The sequence below is a fragment of the Perna viridis genome, chromosome 11 (assembly GCF_037379345.1).
Source record: "Perna viridis isolate PV_CMFRI_1.1 ecotype Kerala chromosome 11, ASM3737934v1, whole genome shotgun sequence".
Taxonomy (NCBI): Eukaryota; Metazoa; Mollusca; class Bivalvia; order Mytilida; family Mytilidae; genus Perna; species Perna viridis.
In genome coordinates, this window is record NC_142455.1 from 19,585,579 (window position 1) to 19,598,444 (window position 12,866).

Sequence of the window (12,866 nt, forward strand, 5' to 3'; positions counted from 1 at the left end):
TCTGGGCTGCACTGAGAGTCCCAAAACATTCATTTGTCTTTCTGTCTATGTGTCTGTCTTACAGCAGGTTTGCCAGAATTGAAGATTTTGTCCCATAAAGAATTAGGTCACATTAGCTGAAAGTATTTGCTAGTTTTGACCAGATATGGAAACCCATTAATTTTTTTATGGTTGCTGATTTTCACAGGTTCTGTGAAGTGAACATGTATGCAGGCATCAATTTTCCCTATTTAAACTTAGCAAGTGCTACCTATTCGCCACAAAATGTGGAGCAGAGCAATATGTTGGCATTGACATATTTTCTTGTTTCATTTCAAGGTTTTGATCTTAACTACTTATCAATGAAATTCAATAGCCCCTATCATGGTATGCTGTCATTTAACAAGTGTTATCTAAAGGGTAATATGTGCATTAGTATGCATTTAAATAATACTTGTGCACTGGCAGGCAAAAAATCTTCATTGAAAGAAATAATTAACCGATATTGTACCATTTAGATAGAGTTTATTGACAAATGTGGGTTAAAAGAGTCATAATTGTTGTAATAAAGTTAAAATCAATACACTTTATTGGTAAACTAATATTCTTGGATATTCATTTCTAAATGCTAATTAGGTGTTCTCACAAAACTTTTTATTCTTTGTAAACTAAAAGTCTTCAGGAATTGTAGAATAGGTAATAGCAGTGTATTGTCTTTTTCCAGAAACCAATAGCTGAAGTGTTCTCAAAATATAACAAGAATAGTTATGGTGTATTTGTCAAAGAGACAACAAACCCACTGAGATAAGAATGTCAGCTCAAGTCTCTAAAGTTTGCTTGAAGAGGGGAGTTGTTTAATCACCCTTGTGACCTAAAGAAATGATCTACTCAATATTTACTTAAGTTAATTTGCTTATAAAATGTACAAGGTTCTACATGTTGAAATTCTTAGTACTCCTGTTCTTAGCTGGAATCATGCATACCTGTTAACCCTCCCTATTTAGGAGGGAGACTCCCTCTTTTTGGGTCAATCTGCCCTCTTTTAAAAAGTCTCACATGTTGGACTCACAAGTCTCCCTCTTTCACAAATTTCTCCCCCAGATCTCTTTCTTAGTAGAAATATTGCACAAATTATGTTCTAAATGATAGAAATGACGTAGGCTCATTGATGCCTCTTGATGATATCATATTTGTCCCAATGTTTCATATGATTTAAGCATACATGCTCAGGGATAAAAAGGTACCCATCAAATATGTTTATAGATTTTCTAAATGTTGATGAGTTCCAAAAAAAAACCAAAAATAAAAAACACCATTTTTTTGCTGCTAACCTATCTCCAAATCCTGAACACGGACCTGTAAATTGTCTCTTTCTACTAGTGGTTTCTTGTAACAACATATCAGTTAATTAATGACTTCCATACTTCACCATGACTTGTTTTCCGACAACTTTTAGCTCAAGTATCTTATTGTTTTGTTATCTTAAGTTAGATATCTCCTCAATATTGTTATGGGTGGTTGTGGTTTTGTAAATACTTCAGTCACTTGTTAACTCTCCTAAATGTCAAGGTTATTATCATTAATCTAAATACACTTTTTTCCCAGCAACTTACTACAAAATGTTGTATGGTATTTTGGAATGGCACATCTTCATAATATATGATATAAACAATGCTTTTAGGTATAAAATGCAATTAAAAGTGATACTATGGGATATGTGAACTTCAATCAAATTTTGAAACAGAATTATCTATAGAGTGAAAATGAAGTAGTTCACATCATTCATTCCATTACAATATTTCAATCCACATTTTACTGTATGTTTTTCTTGCTGTATGGCACTGCTCCAAAATGCTGAAAAGGATAGAAATGCATAGATTAATTGTTCTTTCAATTGATACTTTTGTTTTTGGCAGCAGATTATGGCTTGGTTTACACGTTGAAATCTCATCATGGTCTTGGCACTATTGTAAATATCTGTTACATTGAATGATTTATCAATCTTTAGGTCTCATGGTTTTCTTGTTTATTTTATGTAGTCAGAAACATACAACAATGAAGTTGCTTGATATCTGATGAAGTCGGTTTGAAATGAGGAAAACACTATCCTGAGAATTTGAAAATGTTGTAGGTAACTTCAATGGAGAGTGAAAAAGACAGGTGGTCATTCTGTACTTGTGAATTTTTACATAGAATACACTACATAGGGATATTTTAATAACTTAGTCTTATTAAGAAAGGTTACGGTAGCTAAGACAGGTTTGATTCTACATTAACATAGTTTCATTTCATTATCATTATTGTGAATGAGACTGTAATAGACTTGGTTTAATTGGTTTAAATATGCCAGTACATAATATGGTAAATACAGATGTCAACTGATAATTACCCTGTACATAAGTACAGTACATAAGTACCAGTCCATACAGACACTGCCTATGGTGCAGAAAATCACATGGATCAGATGACCATGTGTTTTTGGTGTACATATGATATATTTTTATGTGACAATAGTCCTTTCTGTATTTAGATCTGTGGTTTTGAGAAAACTACACTTTAACCTCCCACTCAAATCAACCAAATCAAACCTTATCAAGAACAATAACTCTTGCGAAGTGCTAATTTCATGTACAGTTTATTTAAATTTTATCGCAAAGCACAACCCTCAAATGCAAAACCAATACTGAATATGCAATCTATAACAGTTTCTGAACAAGAAATAAAACTGAATCACCTGCTGCCTGATTTTTAGAAAGACTGCTACTTAAAACCATATGGTTTGACCTCACTGTGTTAACTCAGAATGGTTAGGGATTTCAACGCAGGACTTATGGTTTTTCTTCACAATAAACACTTGAGACTGTTAGGCTGGAGTTAACCAATAAGGTCTTAAAATGCACACTATTTCTTCAATAATACGTGTGACATTTTGATCACAACATTAAAAGAATTCTTGGCTGAAAAGATCCCATTTCGTTAAAACATATCCTGTATTTGTAACTTCTTTTCATGATGTTGTGTTTAAGACTTGTTTTGTTACGTAATGTAAGGCATCACTCATTACTGAATATTATTACCCTGGATTTATTCAGAGTAGAAAACTTAGAAACGATATTTTTGTCTCAATTTTTCAAATCTGAAGTGTAATTTAATACAATTTGTTAAAGTCTGTATTGGTAACAGACACATGCAGACAAATGTTATGTTATAATTAGATCTTCGTGTATACAGGTCCATATTAATTCTGTCATACTGTCAAAACCACCTAGGTTTTCTTCCATTTATATTTTGAGTCTGCATGTTTACAGTAAAAAATGGTCAAATTAAAATTTTTAGGTCAATTTATATATGATCAATTAAGATATGAGTACTTTAGACTTTTGTTACTCATTATTCAATATACAGGACAACGATCTGATAGCAATTTAATTTTGTTGAGATCAATCTTGTTCCTTTTGAAGCTTTTCTCCAATAATTAATAGATACATAAAAGGAAACATTGATATGACCTTTGGGTTTTACCAGGAGTTTTTCCCTTCCTGAATTGGATTATTAGAATTGTTTTTAATGTAACTTGTGTTAAGATTGAATACTCCCAGATGTCTGAGATAATATGTGGTTTTGACCTTGTAATCCTTTTAAGGTTAATACAGTTTGTCATGTGTTATCAATCTGTTGGTTCTTCAAAGCTTATAGGTGAAGTTAATTCTAAAGTATCAATCTTTTTAAATATAAGAGAAGAGGTTACATATAATGTCCAAAATCAACCAAAGTCTGCTTTCATTACTAAATGAAACAGTTACAGATCACATGACCAGTCTTAATTTGTCGTTCAGTTGTTGCACTTTTTAGACGATGTAGATTGTAAGATTTATATTGTTCTTTATTTGGTTGATTCAAGAAGGCCATTGGTTTTCTTGTAAATACACCCTATATACAGAAAAGACTTCAGATACTTAAGTAGCAGAAACTCTGACACTGCCAATGGTAAAGTGATTGATGGTGTAGAAAAACCCTTCAAACAAACTACTATTTTAGTCTACATGTGTTTTACTTTCACAAAACAATAATCATTTCTGTATTCAGATCTTCACTTTTTAGAAAATTATACATTTATCTCCCACTAAAATCAACCAAGTGGGAGATGAATGCATGGTTTTCTCAAAAATAAGATCAGAATACAGAAAGGACTACTGTGAAAGTACTAATGTTCATGGGGTACCAATTTTTGTGGTTTTTGTGGGTGAGACAGACCACGAAATTTAGTTCCCAAGGAAGAGCAGATTCCCATTGATATGCATACTGAAAACCTCAAAATCATGAATTCAAGAATCCATGTACTTGTGTATTTTCCCTAAGCCTCAAAATTAGTATCCACAAATTAAAGAACTTTTACGGTCTTGTAACCTTTAAATTGTAACATACGTATAGAACAAAAAATTATTGTTCGTTCAGTGGGTTTTTTCTACACCATGAATTACCTGTGTCTGAATTTTATATGGACTGGTACTTAAACTATTTGTATGTAAATCTGTCAAAGCATCATTTGCTTGGTGGATTTCTCTGTAACATCTTATTATTGGCAGTGTCTTAACCTTATATGGATTGGTACTTAAGCACTATCAGATTCCAAATGTCTTTCAAACAGTCGAACAGTTTTTCAATTTCCTTGTACTTGTGTAAATTTATATTCAGTGAACTATTTCAGTTAGATTAGCATGTACATGCTGAGCTATTTAGCTAACAGATATTAAGCTGAGTATATTTTACTTCCTGTTTATGTTAATTATTTGCGTACAAGGTGCCATGACAACAGTATTTTTCTCAGCAGTCTACAAAATCAGGGTTGCATCATGAGCTGGAAGTCCATAACAATCTAGCTAAATTAGATGGAATTATTCCATTACGTGGTCCAAAATTTCCTTGTTCTTTTCTGGTTAATATTATATTTAATGCATACAGCTGTGGATATATCCACTGACTTTAAAGTACTTACTTACATAGTGCTTTAGCCCTTTGTTATCTTAAACTGCTTGAGGAGATCTTTTACTAAAATATAATACATGAATGAAATATTAAGGAACATTAGTCTCTTGAATCTAGATAAGTTTCCTAAAGGGACAGATTTGCCATTTTTGCACAGAGTTTTACCTAGCTGTACTGCTGTGCCTACTCAACTGATGTTGAAATATCTTGGCGACTTTTACCATATATAAGTTTATGTCTGGGAGGAATATTTTTACAGTAAGTTTCATAGAGAAAAGCTTGTACAGTACTTTAAAGTTTACTTGCCCTTATTAATGAGTGCTTCGGTTGCAGAGTACCTGCATAAATGACAATGAAATGTTCAATATTTGAATTATAAAAAAAAACTGACTTTGGAATCTTCAACATATCGTATGTGTAGTCCATGAACTGATCCATGCAACCATTTGACAGATTGATTGCTGACAGATCAATAACCGATGATAGTGACCAATCTGATCACAGTTTTCTTATGTAAAATGGCGGAAGATCTGTTAAAAATAAAGGATATGTAAAATGAAAGTATTAATTGATGTTTAAATCTACTGCATCATGTTAATATGTGTAAAACTGACAAATAAAATAATGGAATCTGTAAAATATATTGACAGCTCTGTGGTCATGTGATGCGATCACCGGTTTTTATAGATTGGTTTGACGGATCAATGACTGATCTGAAATTGATCGATGACTGAACGGCTGACTGATTGCAAGTTTTGTTGTACGGACAAGTTCAGTTACTTTATTTTGTACTTTGTTAGATATTCTCAATGTTTATTAAATGTAAATGTATAATCAGATTTAAATGTAGTGAAAATAAGAAAAAAAAGGATCATCTTGTGAATCTGATATATAGATGCAGGAAATGCAATTCTTTTGGTTCAAAAATGAAAATTGTGTCATATTATGCTAAGACCAGCATCATTAGTTCTTTGTGAAAGACATATCACCATCTTGTGCATTAAAAGCCCTAAAAAAATGAGACACCTTTGAAAATTGTTTTTTGGCTTGAATAAAAACTTACAGGTTGTTGTAGGTTTGTAATCACTGAAAAGTGGGCTACTGTTATAATGCATACAATGAGGATGATCAGGGAATAGACAATCACCTTTTGACCTTCCTTTGGAAGTTAACTGGATGATCCAGAAAATTTAAATATCTTTCTCACTTGTCAAGTTACAAATACCTGGTAGTGCACTACCTTAAGAAGATAATTATAGGTGATTGTTATTAAATCAGTGGAAGACTAAATCTACAGTATCTCATGTACATCATCATTTTATGCACTGTAACCAAACAAAAAGTCCTTCAGCTGTCAACATGCTGTCTACATATTATTTATTTGGTCTCATTAATTCTAATGATGACATTGTGAATCAGTTACTGTGTCTTGATGAAACTTCACATGGTCTTAAAAATAGACATTTTCTTTGTACTGATAAAGTATTGTACTTTTACTAGAAATCTTATATATGCTGCATTCTGATGACTTCATGATTGCTGTTCAACAGCTATGTCTTTATTTAGAATGTCGTTTACACATCAAAGGCCTGTTAGTAGTTTGTATTGGTTGTGAAATCTTCTGTGAAAGTTAAATAGCATTGCATTGATATTTAACATTGAATTAATTCAGTATTTACTGAAATTGGCCTTGGAGTTTAAAGTATTTGTTTCATGGGTAGAAACCAGAGCTCATTGATTGTAATTCAGGGTTTGGGTTAAGCTGTACTAATTGGAATTAATTGTGTTCATGATTTTTGTATGGTAAACTGGCTGTTTCAGTTATTCCAAGGTTTGAGATTTTTTTTCGTCCTGTATTGCCAAGCATTGATTTAAAAGGGTGCTCTAAAGGTGTCATGACATAGGCCACGTGCTGGAGGGAACACAAACTCTTCATTGTATTGAAAATAATGATGAGTTTTCTCCATTTACAGTAAATAATGAACTTTGACCTTGAAGTTGTGAATGGTTCTTTGTAACATCAACCTATTGTTGTCTTGTAATTTACTTTGGTGCTTAAATTTATCATAATTGGAATATTATTTATTAAAAAAACACATTTAGGATTAATTTTTAAATGTTCTTTTGACAAAAAGATTGATGTCTTTTTGGTCTTCTTAGCATTTATCTAGAAGTAAACCTGTCTTTAGTGACCCTTCAAGTGAAAGCGAAATTATGGCAAGATAAAACAAGTGGTCTTAATATACAGGTTGATTTTACATAGAATAGCTGAAGAAGGGATATTTTAACCATGGTTTTTTAAGCAGACGTGGATTCAGGAGGGGGATGCACCTCCTCCCATCCCACCCCCAAAAAAAATCATTAAAAAAATTGGCATGAAATCTTAATTTATCAGTATTTAAGCATCCAAACAATTTTCTTGCCTTGCATTGTTCAACATTTAATTCTATTAATGCATCCACTAACTGAAATCCTGGATCTGCCTCTGTTTCAAGACATCTACAGGTTATTGCTGAATACAGGTTGTTACTAAGACAATTTATTGCTGAATACAGGTGGTCGCTAAGGCAGGTTATTGCTGAATACAGATGGTCACTAAGCCAGGTTATGACTGAATACTGGTGGTCACTAAGCCAGGTTATAGCTGTATACAGGTGTTCACTAAGACAGGTTATAGCTGAATACAGGTGTTCACTAAGACAGGCGATAGGTACCAGTATCGTATTGCATATCCCTGAGCGGGTGAACATCAAAACATGGATGCTATTAAAATATAGTGCATTTTCTTTTTGCCTCTCTACAAACTAATGTTTTGTCTAAAGATATGAACAATGACTTATAAAATAGAGCAAACATCACTGTAAGATAAAGAACTTTTTTAAAAGAAAATCTAACATAATAACACAAAAATGCTCCACTGAAAAGGTTGGTTTGATGAGTGCAAAACGAAAGTGAAAGTAGGGAAAATGGCCGTTTATAGTTCAAGACTACTTTTCTGTCCGATCTTCTTGGACTCACCCTATTTTCTTTGCGGGAAATTATTTTTTCACATGTCCTTAGAAATGCTACATAAGTGAAAGTTTTATTGAATCAATTTACATATTTTTTTAAAAAATCCTAAAAATATACACTTCACTATAGAAGTCTATGGGAAAATTAATACAATACTGAGACCTATAGCTGAGTAAAGGTGGTCACTAAAACAGGTTAGCTGAATACAGGTGGTTGCTAAGACAGGTTTGACTGTAGAAGAACTGTGCTTAAACAATCATATTATGCTACATGAGGGAATGAACAGCACCTGGTATTCCCTTTATTGATGTAGAATGGTTAATCAGATATTTGTTTGATGAAACTGTCCTCCAGGCTTTTCAGATCTAATGGAGAGTGAAATTTCCTTGTTTATCTGTTTACTAGAATCATCCTTGAATGGAACCAGACAATAACTAGGGGTCATATTAATTGGTACTGCTGACATAAAATCATTTTTACTTTTCAAGGAAGACATTACTTTTATATGAAATATCCTGACCAATATATCATGGCTGACATTTGCTTATGATTCTTTTTGATAATTGAACTGCTGATGGAATTCCATTGTTACTTTGTCATATGAGAAGGACAAATATTTTGCTTTAATTAAATAGGCATTCTCTTTACTGTATTTGATCATAACTTTAATATGCTTAAAAGAGAGAAATACAGTGGGGCAAAATGGTTCTATCAAAGAGTCATGACATCTACTGCCTAGAATTGACTGTTCCAGGGGTACATTCTCACTTTATCAACAAGTTAATTTGTCAGTGATTGCTAGGGCATTACAAGAAAGAAAATTCTTTTTACAGCTCAAGTCCTGGACACAAAACCGTTCATGAGTTTAAGTCTCTTTCATGAGTAGAGCATAGCCAAACAAGTTCAGATGCTCAACACTTTTGACCTTGTCTTACACGGGTCATATCAACTTGCATGAAGGAAGGACAAACTGTTGTTCAACTTGGCATTTCTCTCTCTGTACCATTCTTCTGATGAAACTGATTGTTAGGATATATAATTTAGCAGGATGGAACAATTGCAGATTCAGTGGGTTTCAAGAATTGGATCCACCCTTTTCTTTGAAAATTCTTTTTTTTTCAATTCTGTGCAATATTGTGTATGAGCAAATAATATCCTGGTACTCCCCTTATATAATTTTTGAAATCTGCCCTTGGAAAATGGATGTGCCCATTGTTACACAAAGGGAAGTTTGTAGTCAAAAGCAGAATTCATATCCAGTGGATTGTTACTACTACTAAGACATGCAAGTCCTTTAAGATGTAAATCATGGTTATGTTCTCAGTGGTAACAGCAGTGTCACCATCAGGTCATTAAACTACTTCATACAGTACAACTGCTTGACAGATTTCCTATTTGAACATCTACCGCTTAATCATTATCCTATTATCATATAGTGTAACCTTAAGTGAACATACTTTGAACTATTGGCCATGATGGTGATTAAAATGATTAGTAAATTTGGCATTGTAAAAGTTCTGTTTCAGTTCTTGGGTTTGTAGTTGGTTTTTGTTCCTTTTGGTTCAAATAAACTTTCAAGAGTGAAGTTTTGGATGCTATTGAATCTTTAATGAAAGGCCCACAAGAAGAAAGTGGAAGGTCCTCAATAAAAAGTATGGTAGGTCCAGGATCTACGTAGATGAAATTTCAGTGGTCCAGTATCAAATAAAGGGGCCTGGACCTGGGAATAGCACTTATTTAATCTGCATAGTTTCATAAGACTTCCATATAAACTCAGAGATGAAAGTCTTGCCATTCTTTAGTGAATTTAGTGTAAAGGTTCATATTTATCCATATAACTGATATATATTTTTTTTGAAAACATTAAATGAATTTTTAGTCAAAATTCTTGATGAAATATAAATGTTTTATTATGATAGGTAAGGTTATAGGTTATATGGTGGCTGATGTAACTCAGAGGTCACTAATATATCTATATGGTGGCTGATGTAACTCAGAGGTCACTAATTTACACCTTGAGTAATTGATCCTTTTGTTAGTGTTTAACTGTAAATAAAGTGTTCAATTTAGATCATGTGTAGAATGAATGATTCATCACATAATACATCTGTCACATTAACAATACTGGGGACTGATTTAAAAAATGTGTCGGAAATGTGGTTCAGAAATTGTCCTAAGCTGTGGTCTGTTTCATATAAATCATCAAACCATAAAAAGGAAGATGGTCCCATGTTGATATTTGTCAAAGAATTATTTAGGATATTAAATATAATTCATGTAAATTAGATGTTTTTGGAATATTTATTTTACTCAGTTCTTAGATGTGCGTTTGAATGTATCATACATTTGTAGCTAGGTTTTCCTGTAGGAAAAAAACTTTTATCATAATAGATAATTTTAGAAAAGACAGAGTAGTTGTCTAGAATTATTTTGGAATATAACACTTTTCTGCCTGTTTTCTTAGTTAAATGATAGTTGTAAATGCATTTAACATTTCCCTACAGTGATTCTAAAAGCCTTGCAAGTCAACAAATTTGAAAATAGACATAACTTTCCATATCTTTTTTACAGGTGAAGAAAGCATTTTTTGCCCTTGTATATAATGGTGTACGGGCAGCACCCCTCTGGGATAATTCTAAACAAGACTATGTAGGTAAGTACATGTCCTATACTGAAAATTAACAAAATTACCTATCCATTATCAAGTCAAGTCCAAAATAAATCTGACAAAATAGATATGACACCACCAGAACAGCTGGTACCTCAATGATTCTGACTCTTCCATTGCGGTGTGAATATACTGGTGGTGATTTAATAGTTTTTGGATGCTATAGTGTGAAGAGGTACAATTCTTACCTCCTGAACTCTTGATGTTTTCTTGATGTTTATACCCAGGCAACCAATTGATTTCTTCTTTGTTTAGGTAAGATTATATCTGTATTTGTGACATGTCTATTAGTTATCTTTTTATCATTCCAACTCCTCTCAAACTACTAGATAGAATTTCAAGACATTTGTTGGTCATGTAAAGAAATAAAATGTTTTTGTGCTTATTACTAAGACTTTTTTTATCCCTGAAATTTTGTGGGAGTTAAGGCCCTTTGAACTTACTTTTTTTAATGCACTACTTAAACATCTTTTCAATGAAACCCTTCTAATGATAAAGTCAAAGGTGTTCAAATTGTGAAATTTGCACATTCAATTTATGAAAATGTCTACCTTTAAACTTGATAGCTCCTCCAATGTGGAGGGACATAGGTATGTGAGCATCCTCCCTAAGTTCTTTTACTTCTTAAGTGTTTTGTCTCAAATTAAAACTTAGGGCGAATAGAGTCTGTCTGTTTGTCTACACATTAATTTTCTGTTGGGTGGAACCCTGTTGTGTGGTGATCACACCACTGTAGATTCTCTGTGTACATGTGCAGTTAATGCTGTCTCCATAATGATTATGTTAGTATAAATAACAATTTAAACTTGTAACGTGTGGGAATGCACCATTACCAAATTTCAAGGACATTTGTAACTCTGGAAGGACAAGAAAAGCGCTGTTTTCTTGGAGAGAAAAAAATAAAAACTCTGATTGCACAATGTTCTACGTCAGTGCAGGAAAAAAAATACACTGTTTTCTTGAGAAAAAACATTCTAAAAAATTAGCAACATTTGAACATCATTGGTGGAAACAAATTCTACTTTGTCATTGGAGCAGTTAGGTTAATCGATTTATAAAACAAAACATGTAGCAGTTACAAGTATAACACCACATTTTATGGACCTCCTCTTTTTAAGTGGTACTCCAGCTAAGAATCATGCAAAATGTGATTCATGGGTAAAAAACCTACATATTTTTATTTTTGATATTTTTTTTGAAATGTCATAGTAAACAGAAATAAATGTGGTTTTTCATACAACCCATGCTCTTAGGAGATAAAAATTACATACAATGCACTGTATAGTTCAAAATTAAGGGAGATAACTCTGTAAATGACGCTCAAATATTATAGAATCTTCTGTATTTTCAATGTCGACTATCTCCTAAGAGCAGGCAGATTTGAATGAATAATTACACATTTCATAGTAAAGACCCAAAAAACAACTTAATTACAAAAATAAAAATATGCAGCCTTTTTGGGGGTGTATCATATTTTTCAGATTTTGCATGATTCTTACAAAGACAGCTACTTAAATTCAAGGAAACATGTTATATCAGTGTTTGTGAAATGTAAAAATTGAGTTTATGCAGAGGTTTCAATTTTTAAATTGCATTATGTTAAAGAAGTTATATAATTTGACCTTTGAACTTTTGATGTAGATAGAACATTGTTGGCAATATAACCATGGTTAGATATGTCAGGCTAGCTAGTGCTTATTTTATGATAATGTAATTGTCATTTTGGAAGAGTAAGATATTGATAAGTTCGTAATTTTGCCGTTGTATAATGTTTAAAATTGTCTGACATGTTACATAGCTTTTGACAAAATCTAAAAACAAGTTATTAAAAGGGTTTTGGGATGAGGACAAGAGGAAGTGAGTTATATTACTTAAGACCAGGTATAAGCTGATGAGTAAGGTTACTTCAGTGATTCAAAAGCAGCCTTAGGTAGTACACCAAAGATTTATGGTGCTGGGAGGAGTTGAAACAATATTACCCAATAATAAGACTAGTCTTCAATTTTAGACTTTGGGAGTCTCACAGATGCTATGGAAGTTATCATTACAAATAAGTACATTGCCTTTAAACCAGTAGATACAGTAGGATACTGAAAACAGACCATAGATCTTATAGCAGGGATTCAAATTAGCCAAGGTCCAGGGCCATCAATTTTGACTTAAGACCTTTCAAGCATATTTGTTGTTGACACTTTATTGAGGACTTTTATTCCTTTTTGAT

General features: G+C 32.6%; 1 protein-coding gene across 16 annotated transcripts in view; it reads left to right on the forward strand.

Moving 5' to 3' along the window:
• LOC148603241 (5'-AMP-activated protein kinase subunit gamma-1-like) overlaps positions 1-12,866 on the forward strand; it is a 215,845-nt gene that overhangs the window by 181,584 nt on the left and 21,395 nt on the right. For all 16 annotated transcript variants that reach the window (XM_088552488.1, XM_088552487.1, XM_088552483.1 and 13 more), the window contains one exon: positions 10,549-10,630. In XM_088552488.1, coding sequence (XP_088408614.1) covers positions 10,549-10,630 — 82 coding nt within the window. The remainder of the gene's footprint in view (positions 1-10,548; positions 10,631-12,866) is intronic.